The 13,598-nt window shown below is 42.4% G+C and overlaps 1 protein-coding gene across 1 annotated transcript in view; it reads right to left on the bottom strand.

Moving 5' to 3' along the window:
* Window positions 1–13,598, bottom strand: part of LOC121608093 (polypeptide N-acetylgalactosaminyltransferase 18-like) — a 144,830-nt gene that overhangs the window by 11,934 nt on the left and 119,298 nt on the right. The window contains exon 9 of the mRNA XM_041939228.1: window positions 12,565–12,660. Within this exon, the coding sequence (XP_041795162.1) occupies window positions 12,565–12,660 (96 nt within the window). The remainder of the gene's footprint in view (window positions 1–12,564; window positions 12,661–13,598) is intronic.

Genomic DNA, 13,598 nt, shown 5'->3' with positions numbered 1-13,598 from the left:
CAACTATTAACAAAACGGCTTTAGCTGCAGATGAATTTAAAGATTTTTTGTTCATGTTGGTCCTGATTTAACTCCGAAGACGAGCGGAAGAGACGCTGTGGAAAGTAAAACTGCTTTTGTGAATAAATCAGCGTTATAAGAGGAACAGATGAAAAAGACATTTTGCACATTGTTAAAACATCCAATTGTAAAAAGTCGACAGACTGGAAGACTGCTGATATGGCTACGATTCAAAATATTGTGTAGTGAAACTGCGGACACATATTTCTAATGCATCTCAACAAACTGGCATATTTCCTTGAAAATAAATGAAAATAGCTCAAGTCATGCTTATATACAAGGCTGGAGATACGATGTGAATTCTCCAGTTACAGAGCTGTTTATTGCTCTCACAGTTCTCTAAAATACTGGCAAAATATTCTACAAAGGATTAGATGACTTACAAATCAAACATAATGCACTTTTTGAACAACAACAACATATTCTGATTGAACTGGGCCATAACTGATGGACTTGTTAAGCTCTCATGACGTAGGCTTGGCTGGCTGGATGAAGATGGTCTCCATGTGCACGGACGGGGCTGCTGTCAACGTTGGTATGAACAACAACAACAGCATTTTTAAAAAAACATCCTCCTCAAGGTTTCTTACTGTGAGACATTTAATCTCTCTGTTGTAAAGCTACTGCAGTTTTACACACAAAAAGTTGGAGCAAAAATACTGCATGCTGAAGAAGTTTTGTCAGATTGTCTGCATGGAGGCATGAAACACTTAAATATACAGAGACTACTGCCAGCCATTCAAATGCAACTGGCTACCAGTGACCTGCAGCGAGTGTTTTCACTGTTTTCTGGCCTACATGCTTGACACTGGCAACATTTTGAAGACCACATCCAGCTGACTAGTGGATAATGTAAAGACGAAGCCACGGTTTCCTGTGGACAGTTCATGCTTTTGCTTGATGGTGAGGGCCAGAGGACACACACTGTTTCCAACGCTGATGCTGGCAGGGACAAGGCAAATTTATTCAGGGCTTCAACTGAAGAGTTTGACATCAGATATGACTCCCTCAAGTCATCAGATTATTTTTTCAGTTTTTGATCTTTCAACTTCTCAGGAAATGCGAGACCTCCACCGTTTTGGCAACACAGCAATGTGTACCGTTCTTTAGAAATGTGAGGCCGCCTCGCGACTCGACAGAAACTCCTCTGTGAGAGAACTGATGTGCTTAAAGCAAACAGGAAAAGGCTTGGCAGGAACCAGGAAGAGATCTCGTCTGTCGCATCGTCAGCACTGATGCGCATTCACCTGTCAAAGCTGCTGACCTGTGGATGGAGACAGCCGACCTGAGACTCAACCAGGGACTGAGAGCTGCATCTTCATCATCAACCATGCAGACAACAATGAGAGAGAAACTGAGGAGGACAGCGAGGAAGACTGCATATATTAAGACCACGTTATGAATGGGGTGAGTACCAAACACCATCTCTGGCACTCGTACTCACCTGAGTACCTGCCTAAAAAAAGTTATGAGCAGCCCTGCTTATTGCACACTCACTGTTATTGAAAACTGCATATATTCAGTGAATAAGTTCTAAAAGTGCCATCTAAGTTCAATGACTCCATACTGATGATTTTAGAGAATACCGAATGTGTTCAAGTGTTACAGGATTCTTTTCTATAAAGTCTATATGGCACTGCATCAAGTTTTTTGGAAGGGCATCCAAAAGGGCATTTATGCTGCTTTTTCCTTTTCAACATGGGGGCACCAAGGGATGCGATCAAGATCTCTCTTTCAGGAGAGGAACAAAAAGAAACATATATAGTCAACAGCTGGCGCAGAAAGTCAGACAACTAACCACCAAGTAATAAACAGTTCATTCCATTTAAAATGTGCATGAAGCTTGACTGTAGTTCTGCTAAAGGTTAGTGTGTACAACCTATAGTTAAGCAGTTAGTGGATCTTGTGCTGTAGCTCCAGGTTTTACATGAGTACAAAGATGCCGGAACATTTTTCTCATGAAAACCGAGACAACAGATAGTACTTTCAAAAGCCAAGCTGTTGTAGAGTCTGGTCGTTAGCAGCAGGGAGGACTGTAAGTAGGCTAATTTTTGAATGTTAAGTGTATTTTTTTTTTTTTACCTCACCTGCAAAATTTGCCAGGTCTCTAAACAACATTCTCACTTTTAATGTGGCGAGAAGTAAACAGGCCACCTGTAACTGATCTAATTAAGAAGAAAAACAGAAAGGCAGAAAAGAAAGGAGGGAAATTGTAGCAAGTGATGAAGGAAGGAGAGGAGAGGTCAGGGATGTTAAACTAGATCCTGGCTAAATGGTAGCGGAGGGAATTCTGCATACCTGAAAAAACAAAACACAAGGACATGGTAATGAATGCGAATGCTGGCCCAGTTTTGAAGTCTGTGAAATGTCTACCGAGGTAAATCAAACGCACCTAATGTAGTTTAAAAACTGAAACTGAGACGGGCATTTCCCCGAGTCTGACAGAACAGCCGAAGATGAGACGAAGAATCACAGACAAGCTGACGCGAGTAAAGCAAATGAGAAGGATCAAGGTCGACACGAAATCCAAACACAAAAGTTGAGAACGTAACGAAAGAGTAAGCACAGGAGCGGCAGCGCTCAGAACAAACAGGAACGCCAGCTGTGAGCTCACACTCCGGCAGTGTGTGTGTGTGTGTGTGTGTGTGTGTATGCAGATGAGTCTGTGGACGCTCTGAGGAGGTAATTGATGTGAATAATGACCGTCTTGCAGGAACAGGACATTTCTTGACTGGAGCCATTATCAAACCGGGCACAGAGCTTTTAAGCTGCTGTTTAAAACACCCCGAGACAACAGCACAGATCGGTGTGCGTATGCCCATGCATGCGTGCGTGAGGGTGTCGAGGATGTGCGAATATTTCTGACTGAGGCTCAGCTGCCAACAGAGGGCTTAATGCTATCTCCTCTCCTCTAATGGAGGGATTAGCACTGTGCTGTGTTAGACAGATAGCAATCTCTCCTGGCAGATGTACACAGGAACAAGTGTGGACAGAGGACAGCCTGTAAGCACGGCTGATTTTCTGCTGTTTAATGTCTACCTCCATAGCAGATGACATATCGATCTGAGAAAAAAACTTAGATTAGTGATCGAATCTGTCATTTCAAGTGCCATGTGACACATTTTGATGTAAAGACCCAAAAGTTGTTTGGCGTCATCGTACAGGACAGCACCACGCATACGATGTGCAGCTTATATTACATTTTGAGAGGGGTTTTCTGAAAGAGGACCAGTTGGACTGTCTGCAGCAGCGACGAGACTCAGTGTTCAGCGGCCCCTCGAGGCATTCATTACATCCTGAGAACTGGATATTGACAGTGTGCTCGTTTTAAAGCCTTTACAGCAGGGATGTGCACAGACATCAAGGGGCTGTTGCTGTATCTTGAAAAAAAGCCCAACCCCGCTGCTTATATGTCAGCCAGCTAGCAGGCTAAGCTTGGTTCATGTGGCAGCATCGTATATGGCACGATGTGATGCAAACGTGAAAAGCTGTGCATTGTTTGGACGCATATGTGGAGATGTTTATTCCCATTGGTTATGCTGTACATCATTAATTACTTCCATGTGGTCAAAAGGCCGACCCAGAGCCCTAAGACATTGGCAGCAATACAGATGTTGGATGCTACAGAGTCAGATGACACTGGGCATTTTTTTTCTTCTTCTAAGGCTCTGGGTCGTCTCATCTCAGCCACGATAAAACAGCTATTTCAGTTTTTTCCTCCAGAGGGGTCCGGCCTTGTGCACATCCGTCTTTCAAAGAGTCATCCTATGGGGAGTATGAATGTGTGGCATTCTGCTCGTTATATTTTGAGATTTCTTCTGCACGAGTCAAACAGTTGGCCTGGGGGGTGGTGTTAGCTGAAAGGTCAGGGGTTACCAAAACAGATGTGGTCACCCCATGAGACATGAGAGCATCAGCCATTTAAATAAATGCCCCAGAAACACACGTTCGTGTTCAAGTTGCAAAGCCCTCTAGCGGCTGTTGTAATTAAGAGTCTTGTGCGGCAGGAGCAACGAAGGGAGCTGGGTGGTGGTATAGGAGAAGGAGGTCAGGGTGGATGGATGGGTCAACAAAACCTTGGACTTTAACAGAGGAGATCGCTGCTAGTTTCCCATTTCCTACCACCAGTCAACACTGGTTTCTTCGAGCCAAGACTTTGGTTGTTCCCTTCTCATAATTCCAGTGTTTTTTACTGCAACCACGATGATGAAGGTTCCCAAGCATTTGCAAACAACGATTTTTCCCTTAACCAAGTCATTTTTGTGAGATCAGAATACAATTTCATGTATAACAGACAAGTTAAAAAATACAAAGTAAGAGTGAACTGCATTATTCTCCCATATACTCTGTATTTACCAGTGATTCATCTCATGACACTTGTCTAACAACATTGTATAATTGGTCATCAGTCATGAGAAAAGACCGCTGCAAAGCTTCATGATCTCCAGCACTTCTCTGTCCATCACTTAGTCGACCGTCCAGTGACACAGTTGACCCACTTGTTTGCTGCTGGATGTCTTTGTGTCAGTATGGAAATGGCTGTGCAACCTAACTGAGGCTCCTGGTGAGCTTAATACTGACAGCTAGGGATGTAGCTAGACAAGCTAATCACTGGTGTTTCCCTCAGCCATCTGCTCTGCTGACGAGAAGACAACACGCACACACACGCGCGCACACACACACAAACACACACACACACACACACACACACAGAGTCGTGCTTCCATAATTTTTGGGGACATTACATAGACTTACATTCACTTCCTGGAGACTTACCCAAACCATAACCACAACTTGACTAACCACAACCCTAAACTTAACCTAAACCTAACCTTACTCTAACCTCAACCCAAGTCTTCACCTAAAATTTAATGATTTACATCATGGAGACCTGCATTTTGTCCCCATAAGGAAGGCGAGTCCCCAACAGATTTATGTCCCCACACAACACACACACACACACACACACACACACACACACACACACACACACACACACACACACACACACACACACACACACACACACACAGCACACAACAGCTGCAAAATTGCCTCAGTACTTGATGAAGGCTCATAGAGAGGAGTGGAGCAGACAGAGGTAGAGGAGGAGAGTTTAAGAGAGAGGGCAGACAACGAGGCTCTCTCTCCAGAAAAGCTGCTATTTATACACACAGACGATGCACTGAGGGAAAAAACTTTGTTGTTCCTACTACTATGCAGCTCACACGTACACACTAAGAGAGAGAGAGACAGAGTGAGTGAGAGAGAGAGAGAGAGAGAGAGAGAGAGCTATGGTGCCCTACACTGATCAGATTGGTGCCAGTTTTAACAGGCTTACCGGCGCTGTTGTACTGAAAATGGATTACTTCAACGTAACCTTTTAACATCACACATAACCACCACTGTCTTTTGGCTGTTGAGTTCACTTGACTTTTTAACTAATAGGACACAAAGAGTGAGTGTAAATGGGGTTCTGTGGGATCAAGTTTGCTCCTCCACCAGCTCAGTACAACGATTTGTGCTTTCACCCCAATTATTTATCCTCTACACACATATGTGTCAGGGCAGGTGTGAAAACATCTGCAGATGACTCTGTTATTGTCAGTTGGCTGCAGGACAATGACACCAGCCACAGCTCAGTCATCAACGACTTCATCATGTGAGCATGAAGGCTCCTACCTTCAGTTAAACATGTGACGCGGTGTCACATCCATTCAGGGTCAGATGCTGGAAAGTGTGAAGTCTCACAAATATGTCGCGAGCGTTACTGACTCAAAACTGAACTTGGAAGCAAACTGTGAAGCCGTGCTGTCTGAAAGCAGAGCTGTCCTATTTCCACATTAACCAAACCATAATGACCTTATTCCATCACGCCTTTATAGAATATTGATGTTATCTTTCTCTTTGGTCACAGGTTTGGAAACCTGTCTTTGAAGGACAGAAACTCTCTGAATCAAATTGTTAAATGGTCGAGCAGACAGATTGGTGAGTCACAGCCGAACCCAGCGTCCCTGAACACCAGACAGCTCGATTTTAAATGACGACTTCCACCCTTTTTACAGCGAATTTCAGCTTCTTCCTTCAAGACAGAGGTTTATAGTCCCAAGGTGAACAAAGCGGTATAAAAATAGCTTTGTTCCGGCAGCCATCACTGCACAGATCCTATAGAAGCAATGTTTGTTTATAGATTTATTTTTCTGTACCTTCATTTTTATTCTAGTGGTCATCTACTTTTTCTTTTTTTAAGACTGAGTATTGGAGCACTTTCATCATGTTCATCTATTGTATGTGTTGTTTGTTCAGTGTGTATCATGATGGGTGCGCCTGTCCACAGCAAACCAAATCTACCTACGAGTAAAAACACAGTAACCTGAACCTGAACCCTCCTTTAAATGACCTGAATGATTACCCAGCAGGCTTTTCTATATTATGATACTTTTGACCCCTTTTGCATTTATTTTTTCAGTGAAGGTAGAAGCCTGTTGGAAATTCACACCTTGGAAGGAGGTTGTATGAAGAAGTTAGACAGCTTTTGACCCTCATAGGGAGGTTGCAAATGTTTTTCTTTCCTGCTGATGAATCAACACAGACAAACACCTTCTCACAGATCAATTTTGTCAAAGGTTAAAGTTTTAGACAGTCCAGTAATTGGATTTCTCTGGCAAACACACACACACACACACACACACACTCACACACACACACACACACACACACACACACACACACACACACACACACACACACACACACACATAGTATTTGTCAAAAGTTTTTTAAAGTCTGGGTAATTGGTTTGCATTTTCTTTGTATCATACCAACTCCCTGCTGAAATAACTCTATTCTAAATCATTAATACACTCCCAACTTTTTCCAGAATGATAAATCAGTGTCTTCTTAAGGCTCCTTGTAGGAGGAGAAGTCACTGTTGGAGAAATGCTTTTTCTATTTCCCAAGTGGCAAGGTTGTTTCAAAGTTTAATCATTGATTAAACTTGTTCTTCTACTTGGTTTCTCTTTATCCAGGCCTGTCAGGGTTTTTTTTTCCAGCCTCGTACAAACATCAAATTCTGCGACAGGATTTCCTGCAGCTTGTTCGTTTCTGCATATAATTACCTACAAGTTCAATATCCTGGTCATTTCTGCAGTGCTGACACCCATGGGCCCACACATTTCTATGACTTTACTTGAACTCTTATTCACTACATTTAATCCATAGCTCTCACATTTTAGAACATATCAGCATGACATGCCTTGACCTCACACACAAGTGCTAAAATAGCCTCATGAAGAAGGACTGGAGTGTGTCCTCACTTTGTAAGAGTCAAATAGGTCCTCACAGAGACAGACAAAACCGAATCTCACATACACACACCCACACACACACGCATACACACACACTCATGAATGCCGCCCTGGTAAATAGCCTCAAAGGTCTAATTTTCTGACTTTATTGATCCAGCCACAAACCAATCTTCTTAGCAAAGCTACACCAATATTGAGGCACAGATTTCAGATTTCTATTACCTGCTTAGTTTCCACTGCAATTTCTCACTATTTTGTTGAATAAATATTGTCACCCACACCTCTTGTGTTGGCCTGAAATTTGCCCCTGATTCAAAAACCATATTAATTTTCGAAAATTACCAAATGCGATGTGGAGACGTGTTTCCTGTTTATAGACACAAGAGTGCGTGTGCAGGCAAGGGGCAGAAAACACACTGGTGCAATGTCATGACAGCTTATTATGGACATTTTCAGCATTTAGAGATAACAAAACAATGTTGAGAACACTTTTCTAGAGATAAGTTTGTACGGGATATTTGCTCTTCTACAAATTGTTTGCAGCTGCTGCATGTCAAGAGACGATTGACAGCTGTGAGACATGATGAATAATAACGCTAAACTGGACCGATACGTTAGCTGTTGTGGTGGAAAAAAAGGCCACCAGAGCAGGATAACAGCTTAAAGCACAGTGATGCACTGGACATTTCCTGAACTGGGTCAGGTGATTAAAAGTGAAGGCAATTAAAGGCAGTGTAGGCTAAGACTCGGGTTTCCAGCAGTCCTGCTGTAGATACCTGCGGGGTAGCCACTCTAAACGGATGTATTTACATGATCAGGCCGTATTGTGCCTTCACCATGTTCCCCCTTAATCATGCTTACGCCCTGTCACTTACACTGTGATACAGAATGATGGTGGGCTATTCATACTCATAGCATAGATATGCAATGTGCAACTATAGTGATGGTTGCACAGCTACATTTCTAAAAACAATAAATCACCCTTTACTTAAAATTCAATGTAAGCCTAATTTATTTTGCATAGTCTATATACAATTATTTGGCTGTGAGGGCTGAGTGGATGATGAACGCATGCACACGGGTATGTGTAGTAATGGGAAGTATAACTACATTGGCTATGAAAGTACTGCAAAATTTTGAGACATGTATTTTATTTGTGTATTTCCATCTTTTGCTACTTTATATTTCTAATCCATTGCAAGGATCCAAGGAAATACAACACCTCTCAGTAGATTTATTTTTATATATATTTATATTAACGATCCACTTGTATGTAAAGTATCTCAAATTACACAGTTTGCGTTCTTACAGGATTTGCAGGGTCGTCTCCCACTGGAGCTACAGTCGTTACTGATCAGTGGCTCCGTGTGCTGTCTAGTGTATTTACAGACTGTCAGAGACCTAAAGGTCTGTGCGGTGGAAGCAATCTTTATGTGCGGTTCGCCCGAGCTTAACTTCTTATCACCAGCAGGACCCTCAGGTGAACATTTCTCCAGTGGGCAGGTTCCACTTACAGTGAAACTGACGGGACATGAGGTCGACGTAGTTGCCGTCATTTACAGCCATATGTAGAGAAGTGCCCTACTGAACGCCTGCCAATGAAACCCCCCACTGTGATGTACACTGTACAGTGTCTCTCGCTGTCTGTTTGATAAAACGTCTCGCCGTCTCTCTGTCTTATCCTCTGCTGCATGCCCTTTCAGGCTTCCCTCCCTCATCTGTGTCAAGCGGCTGAAAAGGAAATTGAGGAACGTTTTGCATCATTGACATTCAACAGTTCATCAGGTATTCAAAGCCATATCCATCCATCCCATTGGACACGCACGCACGCACACACACACACACACACACACACACACACAGAAATAGAGCGATTCTGTTCAGAAAGAAGAGGACTCAGAGGTAATCTAAAGGATTGGACGAATCACAATAAAAGGATCTGAATGGGGAATAAGAAGGACTGGGGGGAATAACATTACAAAAGATACTCCACATGAATAAAGAATAAAGAATGAAAAGTGATAAAAGTGCATGATAGAAGACCAGAGGAATATTTGAGGCTTTGATGTTGGCTATGAGACGTTTCCCGCTGCTTTTCGCTCTGCATCCTCAGGCCTCTTATCGCTGATGTCTCAGAACTCTTAAACATGGCATCTTTTTAGCATTCGCCAATGATTTCAAGATCAACATAGCAGTTTTGATAGTAGAAATATGCTTTGTAGTGTTTTACCATGTGTCAGTTTGAGCAGGGTTAGTCACCGAAGCCTGAAATTTCATTAGGCTAATGCAAGGAGAAGTCGTTAATGGGTGAGAATATCCATTAACAGCAAAGACTATGGATTTATCCATTATATACGAACGTTATCTAATCCCTCCGTGATTACTGCAGCAGGCCCGGGATAGATATTAACTTCCATTTTATTTTATGTGCCATGGAATGTATGTATATGCACCTCTGATTCTAAAAGCCCAAATATCTCCAACCTATAAAGTGATTAGTTCCCCTTGCTGATCCTGCACTGTGTAATGAAATTCTGCTTCTATCTTGACTTATCCTAGTAAAGCCCCAAAATACCTCTGTTATCTGGAAACATGTTACAGCGCAGTGGGTAAATTATGGCTTGCTAGAAGTCATTTCTCTCTTCTTTTTCTTTTAATTCCTCCATAAATACGAGGGAACAAATTATCTGTTCATTTGCTCTGCCTTTAATATCTCAAAATAACTTCAATTGCCGCTAAATATCTGTTCGCTAACACTGGGAGGGGAGGCGCGTGATTGGCTTTGAACTTGCTCGTGTCTAAAAATACGGGCTTTAAGACACAACCCTTCAGATTTGAACAAATTAGCATCATGTAGGGCGGATGAATAATGCTACATGATTCTGCATCCCAGAGGATGGCGAGAAAATTGGCCCACAGGCCTCACTTTGGGCAGCGTTGGCAGGGACTGAGGGCAGGCTGCTCTGCCACAGGCTGAATACATTTACCTGCTATCTTCCTGTCCAAGCTGCCAAACCCCGTTTTTGTGAATGTGAAAACTTTTCACAAAGCGTCTCTCTAGCTTTCCGCCCAGTTTGAGCAAAACCAGCACACTCAGAATTAAGCTCTTTATTGTGCACGGAATAAGCTTGCGCTCCCTTCGTCGCGGCCTCTCTCGTATCAATTTATCATGTTTAAGTAAATAAATAAATAAAGACGGTGACGGAGATGAAAATGTGTTAATGCAACTCAATTTCATTATCAGCACCTGCTGATTATGCTGTCTCCAGGAGAGAGGAGACGTGGAAGGCAAAGAGACAGGAGAGACACGGAGAAACGCTAACACAGCTGTTTCAGCAGCTGATTCGGTACTGCCGAGCGTGACCCAGATAGAAAGTTGGACGTTTCCGACGTCATGGCGCCGGTCAAAGCTATTAACTTTACTAACAATGGAGGCGAGGCTTGGAGTGTCCTCAGAAAGCTCTTCTAGATGCCGCGCCGGGGATGAAGTGGAGTCTAGTTCTGATTATGCGAGCCTCTTTCTGGCAGCCGGGATATAATGCAGACGGTAAAATATGAATTTTTAATTTTGTCAAGCTACGGAGCATTTCAAAGCAGTGAAAAGTGGAAATAGTCACACTCCTTTGGTGCTTTAAGTGTTTTTCAGTGCCTCCATTAACGGGGCAATAAGCGCAGCCTTTTCTTGCCCTTAGAATTAAATGGCCTTAAATCTGCAGAAGGCTGATAGAGCTGTTGATTGGCCTCAGTGACTCCTGAGTTACTGTTCAGATATTTCAGCTGCAAGGGCTGAAATGCTTCACTCTACAAACAAACCAGCACATGACAGAGCAACATTATTCTAGCTAAATGATATATTAGCTCTTTGTTGCATTTCCTCCTAGATCTCTGCTCTCTAATTAGCCAGCTTACTCATTATGAAAATGTGACTTTTCATTTATGTAAATTGCAGCCATAGCTCAACGTTACTGATGCCCCTATACGCAGAGAGTCACTACAATTTCTCAGAACTACTCAGCTTTATTAACTCCAACCACAAATGGTGCAATCTGCTCTTGACTTGGGATTGTTTAAAGCTACACTAACCCATATTTTTACATCAGCGGTGGGTCAAATAACTACGTATAATGCAACAGTAGTTGCTTTTAGTGATGAACCCACACAGATTTTGTAGTTCCTTCCAAAAACATTATGTTGATAATATGTCAAAAATAATAATTAAAAAATAAAAAGTAATTTGATGAAGCTTTAAAGGATAACTTTCGTTTTTTTTACAACCTGGACCTTATTTGTAGCATTAAATACGACCATTTAGACACCCAGACAACTTTTGTGGCATTTGGAGCAGTTTTGAAGAAATTAGCCCCAGAGGAGCGGCGCGTATATCTGTATAATGCAAGTAATTGGGTAGCCTCTATAAACACATAATCTGCGGCGAAACTCGTTCATATTCCAATATTTTGTTATGATATGCTGGTGCTATTCCCCTCTGAGCCCGTGGTAGCATGTTATCAACATCCAGCGTCTCTAGACAACTACCTCTGACGTGGAAGATGTCATTACTGAACGCCGGGCGCTGCGAGCAGCCAGCCACAACACGGCTAACTCTGCGGCGGTTGGCTACGAATACGCAATAACAACCATAGCTGTGCCAAACTACAGCTAAACTAGCTGACCGCCGACAAAATATTGGAAAATGAACGAGTTTTGCCGCAGATTATACGTTATATAGAGGCTGCGCATGGATGCCCCGAGTACTTGCATTATATGGATATACGCGCTGCTCCTCTGGGGCTAATTTCTTCAAAACGACTCCAAATGCCACCAAAGTTGTCCGGGCGAATAAATGGTCATATTTAATGCTATAAATAAGGTCCAGGTTGTAAAAAACGAAAGTTATCCTTTAATAACGATGTTCATGAATTCAAAATATTTCTGTGGATAGGTTCTTATAACTAGGACAACATACTGAACGTATTCTTTTTTTGTTGTGCAGAGACTAAGAGCATATCACTCACTCATCTCTGCTGCTATAATGCAACTTTACGCAATAGTTGCTCTCTCAAAATCCCTCATTTAAAAGAACAAAGACTGTGAAGGAGTGCAATTATCTACTGCAACCTCTCTCTGTGATTAGTGTTTTTTTTTCTGTTCTTTCATGTGTATGAAGAGGTGGGAAACAGAATGAGAGCCCACTGACCTGCGGCGTCATGCCATGACAGAGGTACATGATGGGGACGTTGTCAGTGTCAGGTCCCTGGTCCAAGCACAGGTTGTCTCTTAGACTGTTCTTCAACTGCAGAGAGAAAACTCATGTGAGCAAGAGGTGGAGAGAAAGTGAAAATGAAAACGTGATCTGATGTTCCTCCAATTATGATAAAACTGTGCAGGCTTTAACGGGCGTACATCTGACTAATATAACAAAAGGAAGAGGACACGGTTAGTCATCACATTTGCGACACAAACAATCTGCGTGCCCACTTAAACGCAATATCCAATTGTTCAGTGTTTTTGTAAATACTGTCATTACTGTCTTTCTGAGAAAGAGATGAAAAGACTGAAATCAGTCTCTTGTCTGTGTGTTGGGTTTAGTTCAGGCTTCCATTAGCATCAAGACTGGAAGCTCTGCCAGCTGCTAATACACACCTATCATCAACTTTAAAGCTGTCTAATTCACATGCTGAGTCTCTTTTGTTTAACCCACACATAAAAAATACAGAAGCAAACACTAAACACGTCCTGTCTCCAGCCCTGTTCTTACTGCACAGATGCAAGATTGATATCATTCTTCTCATCTCAGACAGAAGCACATAGTAACATACATCCCTGGTTTCATTTATATTTATCGTTTGACACACGTTGTGCAGAAGGCAAGCACCCTCACTCACCCTGCTACCCGTCTTTCTCTCTGCCTCTACATTATTAATTACTCCATTATGACAGAGTGGCAGCCTACACGGCTCCAGTTGTGTGGCTAAAGTGAAGACAAATGGAACCACTGTAGGCTAATTACCGCTTGCCAGGAGAAAGTCATACAAACACTTTACACTACCCTTCACCTTTTTTGGCAGCCGCAGAGTAATATTTCAAAAAGGAAAGAGCATCTGTACTTTTTGGATCACAGATTACTCCTATAATTTGGCTGTATTCCACAGAGCATTATAAAGTAATTTTATAATATGTGTTAATTAACACAGGACGATCAATGTACCTCACACTGTCCTTGTTCCTTCA

Source organism: Chelmon rostratus, chromosome 6 (genome assembly GCF_017976325.1).
Source record: "Chelmon rostratus isolate fCheRos1 chromosome 6, fCheRos1.pri, whole genome shotgun sequence".
Lineage (NCBI taxonomy): Eukaryota > Metazoa > Chordata > Actinopteri > Chaetodontiformes > Chaetodontidae > Chelmon > Chelmon rostratus.
The sequence above is the reverse complement of the archived record's forward strand: the minus strand, read 5'-3'. Positions and strand labels throughout refer to the sequence as shown.